This window comes from Microcaecilia unicolor, chromosome 11, assembly GCF_901765095.1.
Source record: "Microcaecilia unicolor chromosome 11, aMicUni1.1, whole genome shotgun sequence".
NCBI classification, from domain to species: Eukaryota; Metazoa; Chordata; class Amphibia; order Gymnophiona; family Siphonopidae; genus Microcaecilia; species Microcaecilia unicolor.
In genome coordinates, this window is record NC_044041.1 from 33,547,882 (window position 1) to 33,567,539 (window position 19,658).

A 19,658-nucleotide genomic window follows, 5' to 3' on the forward strand; every position below is an offset into this window, starting at 1 on the left:
TTATAAGGGAGATCCTAAGAATGACAGATTTGTAGCCCTCCAAGTTGGTCATTGTGAGTACAGGCTCTCCGACTTCAGGGGTGTCAAATGTTCAAATTTTTTCTCTCTAATTGCATATAAAAAAAAATTAAAAAGTGCATACTGTGTTCAAAGATGGTATCAGACAACAACTGGGGATTGTTGTCTCGTGTCATCAACTGCAGTAACTTTTAGAAGCTGAAGGTCAGATAGGGAACAGTGAAGATCCTAGTTTCAGGCTTCTTCTGTTCTGCAAACCAACTACCACAAGGTGGCTCTGCACTGAAGATGTATTTAGTCTGCTCTAGATTACTTTTCTCAAAGTTTAGGCACAAACCTAAAGTTAAAAATGAGCCAGGAAGTTGTAGTCTGTAAACAAACAAACCTGGATAATCAAGTCAAGTTTGATGCAGACCTTTTAAGAAAACTGACTTGCGCTGGAATACTGGGATCATTTACTTCTCTTGTGGTATGGCATCTTTTAAAATGACAATTTTACTTAGGCAATATTTGTTTCAGGTTCTGCTGATTTTGATTTAAAAAAAATTACCTTGCCTTCAAAATCAGATATCTAAATTTATCTGGAATAACAAACCTCCCAGGTTGCCTAGAACTGTCCTCTACTGCAACAGAAAGAAGGGTGGCTTAGGTGTCCCTAATTTGTATCAGAACAGCTCAAGCCAGAGCACTGGTGAAATGGTTCTAGGTGCATCCATATAAATTTGGTCCTGTGAGCCTGGCTGCTTTGTTGTGGTTGCCTTGTAGATGCCATAGGTTGCCTGCTGAGGTATGCCCTACTTTGTTATACACCTTACGGTTTGGGGATTGGCTGAGTGGGGTGCTGTCTAAACTTTTATCTATTGTGGCTAACCCCCTCCCCCCTTTCTCTCTGGGGCAAGTCCTGGGGATATTTCAGCATTGGGAGACCTGAGTAGGTTAGATGGGGCCAATTGTTTGACAGTATACTAAATTGATACTTTTTGAGGAACTATCACATTGCTACCCTTACTTAAAACGAGTACACTTCTCATCTCCCAAGCCAAACCTACCATTATTCATAAAAAAAAAAATCTTTCCTGGAAAGAGTGATTGTTGCAATTCTAATAAATTCATTTCTGTGATTTATTGTTATCTTAGGGATAACTCCCTTCTGAGTTTGTCCCATAGATTTAGAGGGCAAGAGGATTTGGGCGTGAGGAATGAGGATTGTAGTGCCATGGAGTCTGTGCTAGCTCACCTATCAAGGGCTGCAAATCTACAGCAGAATGGGGTTAAGATTCTTACTGATGGACTCTCACCCTGTTGGGCTTCATCATATTCTTCCTACAGTTGCTCCTTTATGTTAGAGAAAGTGTGGTGAACAGGGTACTAGATTTGGTGGTTCTGTCCTGCAGTGAGAAGGTTCTGAAAACCCATACAATATAGAATTCAAACCTGGTTGGGCATTTTGGTACTGTGGGACCCGGTAATTTCTTTTGCTTAATAAAACAGAACCTCGCACGTTTCAACATCAGTGTTTTGTTACACATCTTTTCAATGTAGTTCACTTGATCTTAGCTACTGCCAGGTGGTCAGAAGGGGTTCCCCTCCAGTCTATAAATTGATTACTAAGGGTTATTTGTGATATGTAGAAACTAACAACCCCCCCGTTTACAAAGCTATTGTGGCTGTAAGTGCGGTAATGCAGACACAGCCCATTCACTTTGAAATGAGTTGTATCAGAATTGCCGCGCAACTTTGCAAACAGGAGGGTTAGTTAAATGGGAAAGGATCTGGGGACCTTTTCTTTCAGTGTGCTCTTATTGGGATTAGGGTTCTAAAGGGAGTCACTTTGTAGGATGTTGTGTTACTGGTTCTGACACTTTGTAAGGGTTGTAAGGGAGGGATTTTATTTCTCCTTTTTAGTATAGAGATACTTTTTTATGTTTATATATACTATGTGCTATTACACTTTGTGACTGTATCTGGATTTGGTCATATTATATAAACACTAGTAAAGCATGTCCGTTTCAGGCACAAATGAAACGGGTGCTAGCAAGGTTTTCCTCCCGAACCACCCCTCCCCCTCCCGCTCACCGCTTCGGCATTGTGAAGGCACTGACTGCCATTGTTGCGGACCTCGCCAACGCCACCTTCAATGTGCTGAGTCGTTGGTTGTGAAGCCACTGACGCCATTGCTCCGCCCTCAATGTCATCACGTTTGACGTGAGGGCGGGGCCCCAACACAGTGATTTCGGTGGCTTCACCACTACGAACCCTTCGAACCGGAAGTGCCCGGAGGAACTGACAGTGACATCAGTGTCCTCAGAACGTTGAGGATGAGTTTTATTATATAGGATCTGACAAAAAAAAACACCACAAAACAAATTTACAGGCCTTTTAACAGGCCTAATAAAGACCACACTCAACACAGAGTGCACAATTTAGATATGTTAAACCCATCCCTTCCCCAGTAAAAACATAAAAAATAAAATACATTCTATTTTGTTATTTTTTTGCATTAAATCATGCAAGATTTTAGCAGTCTTACAGCAAGTTAGCATGTAAATGAGCCCATCTGCTCAGTATCAGTAACGCACAGTTGTCACCTTGTCAAAGGGGTGTATACTGATTGTCAATAGCTCGAACATGCCCCTGGGACGAGGATGCCAGTTCATAGTTCAATTCCCGCTGCAGCCTTGCATGCCCACCCACAGCAGCTGCTTCACTTTGGTGAAGGTTACGAGTCAATTCTTCAGGAGGGGGCACCAAGTGAAAAATCGGCTCTGGATACAAAACATGTGGTCCATCTTCTAGGGCATGTGTCCGTGAATGACTGGGAGAACTGATGTGAGGAAGGTTATGTTCCGAGCTCCAAGGATGGCTTGACAGTGGAAACAGTAAGGTATTACCGATTGTGCTTGACCCTTGATAAAAACAAGAATAGAATGTGTTGTCATAACCAGCAAGCTCAAAAAGACCTGTAAATTTTCAAAAATAAAATTCACATCTCTCTACAATTTGATTAAAAAAAAAAAGTTATTTCAGCATTTATATTCCACATTTTACAATAGACATTGTTTAAATGTGGGTAACATATATAATAGGTTACTTTGAGTATAATAAGTTAATTGCAGTGGGTGTAGTAGTATGATTTACAATGAGGTGGATTAGTTCCATTGGAGATTAGCCTGCTGTCTGTGGAAAGAATGGAAAGAAGAATCGATTGTGGGCTAGTGATGAAAAGTGATTTATTAAGGAACTTTCTGATTTACATGAAAGATCCGGAGTCTGACCAGAGTCTTCATAGAATATTTTTTGAAGAAAAACGCTTTGAGATGTTTACGAAAGATCAAGTAGTTGTTCACGCTTAAGGCTTCCAATTTTTTGTGCTTAGACATGTGACGATACGTCAGTGTTTTATTATTCTAATTTCATTTGCAAGTCACACATATACATGATTCTTTCTTGAAGATTTGTGTTATATAATGCTACAATGCCAGTACTGTCTTCCAGTAAAATGACCTATATATTAACTTCTTTTCATAACAGTACAGTTCTGGAAAAATAGACATGAAAATACACAAAATAAAGACGTCTTTTTTTTTTTACTTTAGTCTTTTATAACTTTTTCAATAGTCATGTTTCAAAAACAGAAAAGCAAGAAATTGGCAACCAGTGAGAGCTGCGTTCTAAACAAATCTCACTATGCCAACTCCCACCTAACACAAAGCATGAGCATCTCTAAGGCCTTGTGAAACAGAAATCAGCACCCTGCAGCCTCTCCTTTTACGAAAAGGACAGGAAAGCACAGCACACATTAACTTTAATGTTTTCATTGGTCTTTTTATATAAAAGATGAACTGTCCTGGCTCAGAATTCAGGTTTGAGTTTGATAAGATCAGCTGGGCTTGGCCAGTGAGTAAATAACATGAAACAAACCTAGAAAATGATACAATATTTCCTTAGACTACTCTCGAGTTTAATCCCTTTCACCTTCATCTTATATCACCTCATTCCAGAGTTTCCTTTCAATTGAGAGAGACATCTTTGCAGATTGTTGACTGGTTGAGTTTTCTTTTGTCTTGGAGTCAGCTTATTAGAAATTGATTTTACAGAGACTGTGTAGCTAATCCCCTTTAAAACTATGCAGTATAAAACCTTAAAAATAAAAATGTAATAGCTATGACATCAAGACCTGATACCAATATCCTCCACAGTAGAATTATGAAGCTTTCCAACAAAAAATGCCTATTCTGTTCAAATGTTTCCTTCACCAACTCCTAACATTCTACACATTTGTGCCACAGATGGGACAAGTATGTACCAAAAGCAATACACAACAAATACATTAACGGTTTAGATTTGTTTAGAGCTGTGTGTCAGTTAAGAAGCTTTGTTTTTCTCTTTAAAGCAACTGGTATTCAAGTCTAAAAACATATGCAACATATACATCAAACTCTACAGTACCAATTCCTACACCATCATGCAAGATTTGATCTAACAAGTTCTACAGTGAATATGCACGAGACAGATTGCATGCAAATTTATCATGTATTTTCATTGTGGGTATACTTAAAATCTGACTGGCAAGGTATGTCCCAAGGACTGGGTTGATGACCCCTGATGGAGCAGATAAAGTTATTGGACCAGAACTGCAAGAATTATAGACCTAGGCATTTCCATTTTGCTTCTGTTCTAATTTTAAGTATGGTTTCCTTTAACTTCCTCTGTCTCTCTTTGGGGTGTGGTGGTGGGGGAGGGAAGAAAGATTTGGAGGGGAATAGATGGGAGGAGGCCCACATTTTATATTTTGCCATACTGTAGACTAGAGTAGTATACTATCCTGTTTCTTTTCTAAACCTTTTTATTTCTTTAGATGTCTGTGGCAGCATTACTATCTGACATTTTTCACCAGTTTCCTGCACCTTCTGCCTTCAGTTCAGCTAAACCTTCCTGTCCAGCTTCCTGCTGGGGGTTCCCCATTTTTATTATGCTTTCTAACATACAGAACATTGTAATGTGGTATGTAACAAAGATCCAAGTTTGTTTGCATGCATAACTCTCCAAAAATGATGAAAATCCACCAAATTTGGCATGCAAGAAGAAAATGTGAATTCTTGGACAAGTTCAAAAAGAAACACTGGGCAGGACAACCAAGTCTTCCCAAAAATTCCTATTGCGTTTTTTGTTTGTTTTTAGGGAAACTGCATCTCTAGTCTAACCATATTGGTCTTTGTACAAGTGCTGAAGGAAGAGCAGCATTTTTTTGAAATGGAGCACGGGTGAACCTACTGCAAGTTTTTAACAGAAAAGGATGACAAAAAGGCACAGACAGGGGAAAATTAGCAACACAGCCACCACAACAGCACAGGATTTATTCACAGTCTACCCACCCCAACACACACACAAACCTTCTGTGCACTAATGGCTCCTATCCTCCAAATATACACACACATTTGCACCTCTTCAAATACAGCTCATCCACATACAACCACACCCTCATAGCCCCCTCCCCCCTACAGAGCTGCCACATTTTGCAGTTCCAAGACAGATATTTTAGGACAGTCTTGGATTTATGGCAGCCCTATCCTGGTGCATTCTGTACTTACTGAAATCAGTTTTGCAGGTACTAGGCAGGGACTAAAAATACCACACTGCTTTGGGAAACAAGTTTCAAGCCAGTACTGGCCAAAACATCTCCCTCCTGGTAATGGGTAATTTGGTAGCTCTGCAACAATACATACCATATTCTCTCTAACAATTGCCCTCCACTTCAGGGCCGGAAAAACCTCTAATTTGAGTTTAACATCCAAATTTTTATTCCCCCAATAATCACCTATCCCCAGCCATAAGCTTGAGAACAGGTTAGAAATGTCCCATCATCGTGGGTGGGTGGGTGGAGGGTAGAGGAGAAAAACATCTAGGTGCTCTTTCACTCCTTTTTGTCCGTGGCCATGTCCAAGACAGCCCAGCAATTTTACAAGCTTCAGAGACTACTCCATCTCTACCGTAAGAGTCTGTTCTCATACACCAAACCCAAATACAAATGAATCTGTCTGGTCTTAGCCTCAAACCCCTCTTTCTCCAGTTACTTAGCATAAATAATGAAAAGGAACATAGAATATAACAAACACCAAGGTATTGTTTTACTCATTTAGTTCAATAATTAAATATTGTTGAACACTTTAGCAGTCTGTTGGCTGTTTTGTGTCACCAACTTCAGCCTTGCTAAAAAAAAAAAAAAAAAATTCAAGTGCCTCCAATAATAGCCCACCCTAGATTTCAGCAAAGCCATGTGTCTGTCTGCGTTTCCTACTTGTTTCTTTTTTTTTTCCCCACCTAGCTCAAGACACGTGGCCTCGCCCCCTTGCCCCAGTTTAGATGGCACTCCTATTCCTCTTTGAGAGACTAAGATTCTTGGTGTTGTTATGGTATAATCCAATCATCAGAATTAAATGTGTAGCATGATGTTGTGTTGGATCAGATACATATATATACACCAATATATTTGTGCAGCTTTTAAATATATATATATATATATATTTGACACTGCAGCAGAGAAAATAGTCTCATTCCAAAAGCCCTCTTCCCTCTCCCTTTGGGGAATATTTACAAGACAAAGGTACTGCTGCAGTGGCAGGGACCTCACCTTGCCTTTTCTCATTCCTTAAACAAAAGACTTAAGACTGCTTTAAAGTTTTAAATTGACTCTATTCCTCTGATCAACACAACAAAGATTGGACCTAACCAGAGGATGCAAGGAGACAAGCAAGTGGGAAAGGTGTGAATACCCCATTGAAAACAAAGACTTCAGAGGGGAAACCATAAACAGGACATTTACTTGTCAAAGGTATACCTGCCCCTCCCATCAGCTTTCAGACATGTGCAGAAAGGAAGGACTTGTAATGTGTACATCAAAAGACCATTTGCCAGCAAAATCCAGACAGCAAGTCTCGTGATGTCATGAGACCAAGGCTCAGGGGTCGTGTGCAAACATGAGACCAGGACTCAGGGGTCGTGTGCAAAAAACCAGGAAGCCAGCAACCAGATGCACATGGCCTGCTTCCCTGCAGCTTGCAAGATATAAAAGGACAAGCTGTTTCCCAAGAGTCAGATTCTCTTCAGCTGCAAGCAACTCAGATCCACTCACTGCAGAAGCCCTGATGCCTTGCTCCTCAACATGTGCTCATCAATCAGCTGGACCACAGCATGCTTGTAACAAGGACTTGTAAGTTAACCTACCTGCTACTTTGTTCTATTTTATGCACAGATTATCTGTAAAGATCTCTTAAAACCTACCTCTCGTGTGCAACTGTATATTAAATCAACCCTTTTGAAGCTAAAAATACGGTCTCTTTGTGTTCTGAGTATATGGTATCTTTTATATATACTTAATTTATTTAATTTATTGCAATTATCACCTTTGGTGATTGGTGGAGAAATTAATATCCTAAAACTTATAAATACAACACCTGCTCTTAAATTATAAACAGTGGCGAGTTGCTCTAGAGCTATTTTCCCCAAAATAAATCATTTCGTGTAACAGTGTCACGTTTGATTCCCACTTAACTTTTAAACCAAATACTGCCTCTATACTTTATTCTTCCTTTTTTGCTCTCCACCGTATCCATCCCTTACACTCTTTTCTTGACTTTTCCCTGGTCTGCACAATTCTGCTCTCTATGGTCATCTCTCATATTGACTACTGTAATTCTCTGTTTGTGGGTCTTCCATCTTCATCCAAACAACTTGTTCAGTCTACTACTGTAAGTTACTCCACTCTGCACTACACTTTGGATCATGTTACTTCCCTTTCTTCGTCAACACTGGCTCCTAGTGTCTACTCGTATCAAGTTTAAACTCCTTTCTAGTCTTTAAGTCCCACCTTCCATCAGCGCCAGCCTCTCTCTCCTCACGCCATATATCCTCCCCATTCCCTCCATTCTGCTTCTGGCAATTTGCTTACGATTCCCTTCCTACCATCTTTCAATATCTCAAAAGAGCAGTTTCAGCTTCTTAGGACCTTCCCTCTGGAATTCTCTCCCATTATGCATCCGTTCAGAATCCTACTATCCTAAATTTAAAGTTTTGCTCAAGACATCTGTTTACTGAGTCCGTTAGCTCTTCTACATAAATTTTCCCCTTCCTCGTGTATCTGTTCCCTAATTGATTTTATTTTGTAAACTGAATAGTCGCCTTATGGATAATTTGCGGTACATCATGCACTGGAAATAAATACTTGAATACTTCCATATAACAACATATATATATAGCCAGGAGGCACCTCATATGTGGCAGGTGTATTCCCTCCCTAACTAGCCTTGTATTGCTTCTTCAGTCCATTGTCACCTCCAGGTCCGAGAATCAAACCTAGAGTTCTTCCACATCAGACCAATACCAAACAAGACTTTTTAAAATAATGTTTGTAAGAAATAGGGGAAGGGGGGGAGGGAGGGAAAAGATGTAAGAAGGTATATGAAAAAATGGTCAATGATTGATAAGTAGTGCTTAAAATGGTCACCCGGAGTCCCTTGGATGATTGCACAAGCAGTTTGATATGTAAGAAAAGTTATATGGGACAAAAGTTACGTAGTAAGAGTATTATCTTAAAATAATGTTTGTAAGAAACTGACTATGCAATTTTCAAATCCTTTGAAATGGATTTGCAGATGACTAAGACATCAGTTATAGTGCTGTGCTAATTATGAGAACAGTGCTCAAGTTTAACAGTCAACTATGTCTGTGTATGGCAAAAATATTTGCCAGTGAGGTATCAATAAAAAAAATAAAGAGACAATAACTGTTGGAAATCACAGTAGTAGTTTAACATATCTTTTGCTGTTTAACTCAAGAAAACGCTGTTGTCATTTATCTTTCGGGGAAAAACATATGCAAAATTTGAGGAACTAGCTTCATAAATTTTAAATTTCACTTAATTCATACATTCAAGTTCTTTCACGATAAAGTTGCTTCAGGAGAATAAAAGCTTTTGTAAGCAGCACACTGTGCCCTCTTGGTAAAAGTATAAATAAGGAACAAAGCTTGTGGTTGGAGTAAAGTGGTGTTTTTATAAAAGGAAGTGAAAGACAGTCACCTGTTTTTGGCTTTGCAAAGGGACTTCCTGTCAGCAATTAGGCATGGTAAAAGCCTATTCCACTGTTAAAAGTGAAGATCTAACTAACCTCTACTACATTACCATGTCCAAAAGATTTCACTCTCTTATATAAGTAAATCATATATATACATAGGTTCTGCTTCTGCAAGGTTTTTGATTTGATTGGCAATGACAGTACTGTGCATTATCGTGGTGAGGACTCCGGTTTGATTCCTAGGTTAGACCTGGCTGAGGATGCTGGATAAGAAATCCATGCCTGCAGGATTCCAGAAGGCACTCTGATGCATGGCCCCTAGCTGAGAAGTACTGCTACACTGACTAGTCTTAGTGCGATGAGAGGGATAGAAAATAGTGGGGAAAAATCCCTGGATAATTAGATACAAGTGCTTCATAGCAGAACGGTCCTATAGTCCTTAGAACAGGCATAAACCTCCTGTTCCTGCCCCCCTCCCCACCACAAAATAGATGTCATCAGCCAATCTTAGCAAATCCAAATGTAGTCAATTTTATGGAACAGAGAACACAGTTTATAATAAAGTAATAGTTTGGAAAACAATGTGTAACTATCTTGCCAAAATTGAAAAGCCTGTGTCCTCCATATACCTTTCAAGATCTTGCTCACCATACATCACACATTTATCATTCTGGTAGAGCTGCTTTTCTCTCTAGCTGCTTGATTCCATATGTTCAGCTTTAAAGCAGGGGACGAATTAGAACACCCATGAATCTCTGCCTGAACCCTCAGCATGGATTCTGGCAGAGTTTGATTCTAGGACTAGGGGGTAGATTCACTAAGGAATAGGTAAGGGAAGGGCTTTAACCATGTTTTTAGTGCATCAGGAAGAAACGGTAGTGCATCTCATTATAATACGATTTATACACATTATAATACTAATTTGCTCATCTGAATTCCGTTTTCGTTAGCCGCTACCATGACAGGACAATGCCCTTTTGTGCATGTCCCAGTTTACTACTTGCACGTTAAACTGGCTAGATCCAGTTTAAAACCCACGTTGCTGGCTCGTTATGTTTAGTGCATCTAGCCCTAGGTCTCTTTGCTCTTCCCAACAACTATTCCCTATTCCCTCACGCTACAAGAGGTGTCTTGATACCACTTACTGTTCCTCCTTTTCGGCTCCCACAATGTGGAATTCACTACCTCTATAGATCAGATTGGAGCCTTCCTTGGTTAAATTTAAAGAGCACAATAAAAAATATTGGTTTGAGAAAGCTAGTGGTATATTATCACAGTAGCCCTTTGTTTTGTTCTTATCCTTCCACTTCTGGCAGTGAATTAGTGGTGAACACTGTTGTGTAGTCTTGTTTTGTTCCCCCTCCTTTAATTCTTTTCCTTGATTAAATTCAATTAATAATTATTTTAAATTCTCTTTTTACATTTGAAGATTTCATTGGGCCTTTATTACTCCTTGCGTGCCTGTGCTGTCTTGTCTATTTAAGGGAATAGAAGCTATAAAAATTTGTAACTACTACAATTCTAATTAGAATATAAAGTATATCAAATAAAATTGCACCTTGAACATTTCCTATCTTTAAGATTTTTAAGCTTAAGCAGTGTTTAACATGTTCATTCCTTTCAGTAAGATCCTATCTTTGAATGGAATACATCAGCATGCAGCAAAGGGTATCAGATATTTTATACAGGACTCAAGTAAACAATCCATGGAACATGTGCAGAATAGATGCGCCAGAAACATCCCCTCTGATACTCAGCCCGTGGCAGTCAGCAATTTTTTTTCCGTAAACATCGACCTCTACAGATATTTTATACTCAGATATTTAAAGTGCTGGTATCTAGATATAGTTCAGTTGACTGGTGCTACTTAACTGGATCCAATGAAATTCAGATTGGTACCCAGATAGGTGACCGGATAGAACATGAACCTGATGGTAGATAAAGGCCAAATGGCCCATCCTCAGTAAGCACTAACTCTTCCTTTCCTAAAGGATCACACATACCTGTCTCATGCTCTCTTAAATTATTATTATTAACATTTGTATAGCGCTACCAGAAGCACGCAGCGCTGAACACCTGACACAGAGAGACAGTCCCTGCTCAATAGAGCTTACAATCTAAAAATAGACAGACAGACAAGACAATTCAGGGCGAGGAAAGTACTGGGTGAGAAGGAACAAGGACAGTCTATCTCCACAGCCTCCACCGGTAGGCTATTCCACGCATCCACCACCCCTTCGACGGATTATTTTCTTAAGATTCCTCCTAAGTCTATTTCCTCTTAACTTCATAGTATAAAGTTAGGACAGAATGTTTTCTGTTGTAAACTTTATCTGGACAGTTACCTACTTAGTAGACTGAATATTTTTGCCGCTAACCAGGTAACTCTTGGCTCTTCCAAGCTCTACCCTGCTAGTACAAAGGAAGTCTAACTGGATAATTGCCAGTGAAAATCCAAGTATGGAACCAGTCAGCAGCGTTTATCTGGATAGGAGATATTCCTACCCAGATAAGTCCAGCTGAATATCAAAAGCCCATTATTCCCAGCATTTTAAGTCAAACACTACCAGAATCCACGCTAAGGGTTAAGGCAGGGATTCATGGGTGTTCTAATTCTTCCCATACTTTAACACTGAAACAGACACTTGATATTTGAAGCACTGCTTCTTGTCCCACCATACGTCTCCTGTTGTATTTAACCCATTTACCCCTGGATTCTATATAGCGTGACTGAAATTGCACACACAAATCCAGTCATATTCTGGATTTGCACATGCAATTTAACAAGCCAATTAGCGCCGATAACTACCACTTAATTGATACTAATTGGCATTAATTAGAATATATGCACACAATTTGCTAGGTGTATTCTGTAAAGTGGTGCACGTAAATTCTAATGTGCACTGCCAAAAAGGGGGCATGGCCCTGGGTATAGAATGAGTGGGCTGTGGGTGTTCTGAAAATCTAGGCACACGGTTATAGAACACAGCTACTCTGCGGACACCTGTATTTTCACCAAGCTTTATTTGGCATAAATGGACACGCCTAGAGCACAGGCATATTCTATAAACCACGCCTAAATCTATGTGCGGTTTACACAACACACCTAGTGGAAATACTTTTGGCGCTAATTTTTCCAGATGCCATATATAGAATTTAGACGTTAATGCTCTCCCAATTATTTTGCAAACTGCTCAGACTACGTTCTGATTTGCAGTATATCAAATAAACTTGAATTACCCATTCATTCCACATGAAGCAACAAGCAGCACACTGAATGCTGAATCCAAATGCTCAGCTTAATTGTCTGGATTTGAGCCTGGGTCACAGATTTTTTTTTTCTTAATTTCCTATCTTTTTAGCAGTTCTTGTATGAATCTTCCTGTTGTCTTTTTGATTGAAGGGTGTATATCAACATCAGAACATAAGCATTACCATATTGGGACTGACCGAAGGTCCATCACGCCCAGTATACTATTTCCAATACTGGCCAATCCTGGTCACAAGTACCTGACGAGATCCCAAAACAGTAAAAGAGATTTTATCCTGCTTATCCTAGAATATGCAGTGGATTTACCCAAGTCCATCTTAATAATGGCTTATGGACTTTTCTTTTAGGAAATTAGTTCAGCAGGGTTTAAAAAAGGTTTGGCTAACTACTTTTACGACATTCCTGGCAACGAATTCCAGAGTTTCATTACTCATTGAGTGAAGAAATATTTTCTCCAATTCATTTTAAATGTACTACTTAGTAGCTTCTTTGCATACCCCCTAGTCATTTTTGGAAAGAGTAAACATAGTGGAGGAGTGGCTTAGTGGTTAGGGTGGTGGACTTTGGTCCTGGGGAACTGAGTTTGATTCCCACTTCAGGCACAGGCAGCTCCTTGTGACTCTGGGCAAGTCACTTAACCCTCCATTGCCCCATGTAAGCTGCATTGAGCCTGCCATGAGTGGGAAAGCGCGGGGTACAAATGTAACAAAAATAAATAAATAAAAATAAATATCATATCTTCCCTCAGCCATCTGTTCTCCAAGCTGAAGAACCCTTGCCACTTTAGCCTTTCCTCATAGGCATCTCCTTTATCATTTGATGCCCTTCTCTGAACCTTTTCTAATTCCAAATAATAAATAATAAACTAAAACTTCCTCTACTACCAACTCCTAAAGGAATGTATTATCCTGGATGTTTTAAACTGTTTTCACTCCACCAATAACCCCAACAAGCAGTTGTCTAAATTTTAAATATTCAGATGTAAGAAGCTCAAAATATTTTTCATTGTGTATTCAGTTCTTAATGTGCATAGCAGCATAGAAATGGTGCTGTTGCAAGAAACAAGGTGAAAGAGATCCGAACTATCCTCTTCTCTCCATATCTTAGTTCAAGAATTTGAATTCCATAATGCTACTGACCCTAAGAAAGTCACTTTATTCTACCTTTGCAACTTTCATTTATTTACAAACTTTTCATATACCACCAATCAGTAGGGTATCAAGGGAGGGGCGGTGGGGGGCAGTCCGCCCTGGGTGAGGGTGCGCGGCTGTCAGCTCTGCAGGTGCGTTGCCCCCTCCGACATTACTTCCTATTCCGGGGTAGGGGACCAGCAGAGCTGACAGCCGCACACCTACTCTCACACCCCCTTGCTAGGAAGAAAGGAAGTGGGGTGATGTGCTTCAAGGGGTGTGGCACGCCTTAGGGAGGAAGCATAAGGGTATGGAAAACTGAGCAGCTAAAAGTGAGAATCCTTTGATACCTTAAACAAAGAAGGCCTGAGATCACTGAAGCAGATTCTGAATGAGCCAGAAACTTGGAATAGAAGTGAGGTTACCAGACCAAGCAAAAAAACAAAAACTATCAAGTTTTTGTTTGTTTTTTTTCATTCAATTAAAGGATGGACATGTTTTACTTGTTTTTGTTTTAACTTTGTGTGATTGGCGTGGTTGGTTCTAAGTTCTTGGGTGACTGTGCTTTACTATTTTTTATGGAGTTCTTGTGATTATTGTAGTTTATTATTGTAAACTGCTTTGATTGCTGAATCAACTGTGTAAACTGTCAATAGCATGAATACACCTGCCGAAATGCATCACTTTAGCGTGCAACTTTCAGTATTCTGTATATGTGTAAATATTGATCCTACTCATGCTCCTCCGCTGTGAATGCCCCCTTGCATTTAGGAACTCACAGGCCTCTGCTCAGAACTCCAGCGCTATCTGGAACAGCGCCCAACCAATACCACAGGAGCAATGCAGAAAAATAGCTCCCCAATGCTCAACCATAAAAAGATGCAAATGATATGCACACTGTTTGGCCACAAGGAAGGGGGGAGGAACATGCCTGGTGCATGTGTGCAAGAGTTTCGTGGTAATCAGAGCTCTTGTACACATGTGCTGGGCAAACTCAGAAATAAGCATACATCTGTGCCATTTGTTTGCACTTTTAAGTATAAAAGCTTTTCAAAAATTTTCCACCTAAAAAGCTTATATTTAAGCACAAAAAACAGGTGCAAACGTGTGCTTTCACTTTTGGGTTTGCTCTGACTCGCATACATTCATCTGTCACTACCAGTGTTTAGGAGCTTGCACAGGCTTCCTTCTGCTTCCAAATTAAATAAAAAATTGCAGATTTAAAAACAGCTTAGGTTTTCAGCAGTAAGGGCAGCTTTGTTTTGTGCACTGTTCTCTGAGCATGGGGGGTGGGGAATTTAAATACTATTTGCGCTAATCTTTGGTGCGCACCTTGTTTCCCATGCTACAGCCCTCAGAGCATTCTGCACAGATTAATGCCGGTGCTAGTCCAGTGCTAATCGGCTCTAGCATTGGCATATACTTCTGAGCATCAGCCTATAAGTGAGTTGCATACGTCATTTATAGAATAGTGCTGGAAAGAGAGCTGGGAGGAACCGTGTGAAGTCCTGGTGCAGCAGTGAAGCAGGCACCTTGGGATTCCAGAGTTGTTGGCTGAGGCCCTTTCCACCATAAAAAGCTGCCCTGCTGTGGGATCCTCCGAGAGAAAACTGGGAGGAACAGTGTTAAGTTCTGGTGCTGGCAGTAAAGCAAGCATCTCGGGCTTTCAGAGTCGCTGGCTGAAGCTCTCTCTTTCCACCATAAGAGGCTGCCCCACCACAAGACATGGCCACGGGCATGTTCCTGAAGGGGCATGGTCTAAGGGACAGGTCCTGCCCCTTTGTAGCACATCTGGAACAAGCAGCTGGTTCCACTGCTCCGGAACGATGAGGAAAAAGGGGTGAAGAGGATGTCTTCGGCAAATGAGTATGGTGGGGCAAAAAGAAGAATGAATTGTAGACTGGGGAAGATTGGGGGGGGGGGGGTGTGAGGGAGATAGGAATAAAGGGGTTAGGAAGGACTAGTAAAGAGGTGTGCAGAAAAAGGTTTATCAGCCCACGGTTTCCTAAAAGAGCCAGGTTTTAAAGTGTTTTTTAAAATCTTGAAGTATGGCTCTTGTCTAATAAACTGAGGTAATGAGTTCCAAAACTTGGGACCAAGGTAGCAAAAGCTAGTGTCCCCTGACAAATCTAGGCAAGGAACAGAGGATGAGGGTAGCTATACAAGAGTTTGTTGTGAGAACCATAGTGTGTATGTTAGTGTATTGGGAATTAAAAGATTGGTCAGATAATCTGGCCCTGAAGGCAGACAGCTCTCATATACCAGTGTTAATATACTGAATTTAATCCAGGCAGAGATTGGTAACCAGTTTTCTGCTATCAGAAGAGACAAGGTCGAAATGGCATACATTGTGAAGCAATCTGACAGCTGTAGATTGTAATGGTGACGTTTGAGAGCGTTAAGGGGTAGTCCAGCATATAGTTAATTGCAGTAGACAAGATGTGTTACGACTAGACTGAGGAGCAGTGATTAAATTAGAGGGAGAGGAAGTAAAGGGACCTATGGACCTACATCTCCAGACACCAAAGCCAGTGTTGTTGTTCTCCGGTTGTGGACTCACTTTCATCCCAAATGCATCTCTATCATCACTGGACCCTGCCCCTCCCCCTCAACCCATTTCGCTGTTGGAAAGTGACAGCACTCCGTTAGAAGATGTGGCAACTTCAACTGCAGTTGCTGCCCCAGGGATTGCTACTTTTCCTATTTTTCTTATGTTGCTAGTACACAGCTAAAAATGGGTGATATATTTTAAAGATGTTTATGAACTGATTTTCAATATAGACAAATCTTTAAAGATCAATTTGTCCTAGGTTAGTAAATTTACCGTTGACACTGTTGAGAAATTTAAGGCGCAAGATCAGAAGTTCTCTGTTATTCAAGGTTTGGAGAGAATGGAATCTCAGATCAAGCTGTGTCAATCTGCTGAAGCTGCAACAGACAGCTTGACTACTCATCTTAGATTGGAGGCTTTGGAAAATGCTTCTAGGGCCTGTAATTTATGTTTATTAAATGTCTCATTCATTTCTTATCTCCTAAGGAGCTCCTTAAAATGTATGTAAAGGATGTATTACAATTAACTTTTGAATCTTTGGAAGTTAAATATTCTTATTATCTGCCTAGGAATACTAAACAGCCATCCTCGGAGGATGAATCTGATAATTTATGTTCTCCTGTTAGTCTTGATTTAAGCTTTTGGAATCCTCTCAAGCAGGGATATTTAAGAGAGCTACTTTGTTAGTGGTCCTAGGCTCTATTGATAATAAATTGTCATTGTTAAAAGCTTAGTTTCAAAAAAAAAAAAAAAAAAAGAAGGTACCATTCTCTGGTCAATTAGTTTTGATGTTTGCAGATGTGGCCAGGCCAACACAATTAAGGCGTAAAGCCTTCCTACAGCTTAAACCTAGCGTTACAGTTGTAGGAGGCACATTCTTTTTGAAGTTTCCTTGTAAGTGCCTGGTCACATATGAAAATCATTCCTATATTTCTCTACATCCTATGAATCTACAGATTTCTTTTGTCATCTAAATAGACAGCTGATAATCCTTAATTCTTTTGGTAACGAGTATTAGGTTTAAAATGTTTATTCACTGCAGCAAGTGTCTGTATATTTTTTTAAGTTAATTGTACAACAGGTGATCCCAGTTTCTGTCCCCTTGATGTGGACTAGTGCGATATGATGTGTTTGATTATAGTTTTATAATACTATTTTCCTGATTTTTTCTGTATTACTTCTTTTATACTTTGAAATTAAAGTGAAATAATAATTAAAAAAAGAATATACATATGCAGATATACACTTGTGTAAGTACTATTATTCTATTACTAAACCGAACAAATGGTGCTTAACTTAGGTGCCAAGTTATAGAATGAATGAGGGAGTTAAGTCACTTTATCGAGGGATTCACAAAACTTTGTTTTGGAAGTATAGGAGAGTTACATGCATCTGCTACAGCACACCTTAATTGGGTTTTGAAAGTTACTGTTTCTTGAACCTGGGCTTGTAGTACCTTTTCTGTAGTTCATGGGATGCAGAGACCACCCACGGACTCTCCAAACTATGTTAAAGATCATCTTTACTGTTGACATTTTCTAAATAGACGCACTAGCAGAACCAGCATTTTCAAAAGGTTTACATCACAAAATTAATTCTGAAAGCTCAAGCTGTTTGCTATTTAATAAATCAATGAGCTCCTAGAAATCACCTCCTCTGAAAAAATACCTTCCAAACTGAAACCTCAAGGATGTGTGTTGGGAGGTGCCCAGTCTATGAGAATTATTAATAGACGTCAAAGAGGTTGTTTATAGAAATACACTGTGCCCGAGCCTTGGCTTTTGGTGTTCAGCTTTGAAATAAGGAAAAAGTGATCACAGTGCTGATCCATTCGACCCCACACTAATGGAGGTCAGCAATCCAATTGCAAGCAATAACTTTCCATTTAACAACTATATTCTACCAATTCCAATGTCTCAAACTCACCTGATCACAAATTATTTTGCAGTTGGTCACAGATGGATTTAGTCTAATAAAAACCACCATCTGCAGTTCATCTGTTACTTATAAAAAATGGTTTCCTAATGCTCAAATGCAAAAGAGTGAAAGAATCTGCTTAGTACCGAGGCAGACAGGTGTCACCACAGCCTCACTAGAACTGGTCTGAGTGCTGTTTTCAGTTGCTCTGCAGAAATGCCTGTAGTTTACCTTATGCATCTTATTTTAGGGGTGTTTCACTGGAGTGAAAGTGTCTATTAAGGAGAGTATCTGCCAATCTGTACACAAGTTTCTTTGGGCATGTACACAAATCTATGATGAAAACAGTTGGAGGTACACACAAAAGTTGTGGGATATGCCGCAGGGATTTCAAAATCCACAGTCCCAAAAGATTGGGACAGGCCGAGGAGGCTATAGAAACACCAACTGTGCCACAATTATCCCAAGCTCTGGAGTACAGGAAACAGCACACAGGTCACAACCAAGGCACAGAATGGCATGGTGAAGGAGTTAAATTTAAAAAAAATCCAAAGTAAGGGCAAGGATGGTGAAAGACAAAGGCAAGGAAGAGGAATAAATGGTTACATAAATGAAAATAAAAAGGGGAAATTAAAATAAAAAGGGGAATTTGCCATTGTGCGGCACTAAATGTGCATGTTTCAACTTGTTTTGATAATGAAGTTTAAAAGACCTAAACATCTTAGCTAGAAGACAGAACTGCTGATTCTACTCTTTCCCTACTCCCTTGTGCTTTGTTTTGCTTTTTTTTGCAAGAACAAAGCTGATCTGTACATTCCAGTTCCTCTCTAGCATTTCCTTCAGGCTCTCACATTATTAACTAGACACAAACACAATCTGCTTTCTCTTCCACTTTTTGTTCCAGTACAGGGAAGTGGCAACACGATCCAGACATATGTGCCTTGAGCCTGAATCTACTGTGTTTTCACCCTTTAAACTGGGTTTTAAAGTCTTTATAAGAGAGGTACAAATGTCTGGAATTGCTTGTGTGCCTTTTACAAATCAACCCTCATCTTACTTGAGCAGATGTGGATTTTGATGAAAGATTCCTATATATGTGCTAAAAAGTCAATATTCACAAGTTCATTTATAAATTAGAAAGCTAGCACTAACTGGTGCTGTTGCTATACTTGAATAAGTACAGGTGTATGAGGTTTGAACAAGAATCCAGAACCTCAAATATACCCTTAGCTTGGGTATCTCTTCAATGTGCTCATATCTGATCAGTATTAATCTTAAAAAAGTACAAAAATCCATGTTTCAGGAACACAATTAAAAACTTAAAATTACAAAATGATGGGAATTTAATGTTCAAGTACATAACCTTTGAGCACCTTTGAGCAGTGAAATGAATAGTCTGGAGCAGTGAAACAGCCATCAGGGGCTTCGGGGGGGGGGGGGGGGGGGGGGGGTTCTGGGCACCCTTACTTTGGGCTCAAGCCTTCTCTGCTTTAATGGCTGGCAGGGATGTCCAAGCCCCACAAGCCAAAGAGGTCTCCAGTGCAAGCCCCCGCCTATCCTGTGTTGTGTATGCTCAGTTCAGTGACTAACTGGTTGCTCTGGTTGCATGTGTGGGGACTCGCGCACAGATCTCTTCAGCTGCTGGGGCTTGGGCACCCCCGCCAGCAAAAGGTATGATTTAATGGGGGAAAGAGTGCGGC

At 40.0% G+C, this 19,658-nt stretch overlaps 1 protein-coding gene across 2 annotated transcripts in view; it reads right to left on the reverse strand.

Moving 5' to 3' along the window:
* Positions 1-2,330: 2,330 nt before the first annotated feature.
* Positions 2,331-19,658, reverse strand: part of SH2B3 (SH2B adaptor protein 3) — a 328,562-nt gene continuing 311,234 nt past the window's right edge. For both annotated transcript variants that reach the window (XM_030217335.1, XM_030217334.1), the window contains exon 8: positions 2,331-2,924. In XM_030217335.1, coding sequence (XP_030073195.1) covers positions 2,611-2,924 — 314 coding nt within the window. In that variant the 3' untranslated portion in view covers positions 2,331-2,610. The remainder of the gene's footprint in view (positions 2,925-19,658) is intronic.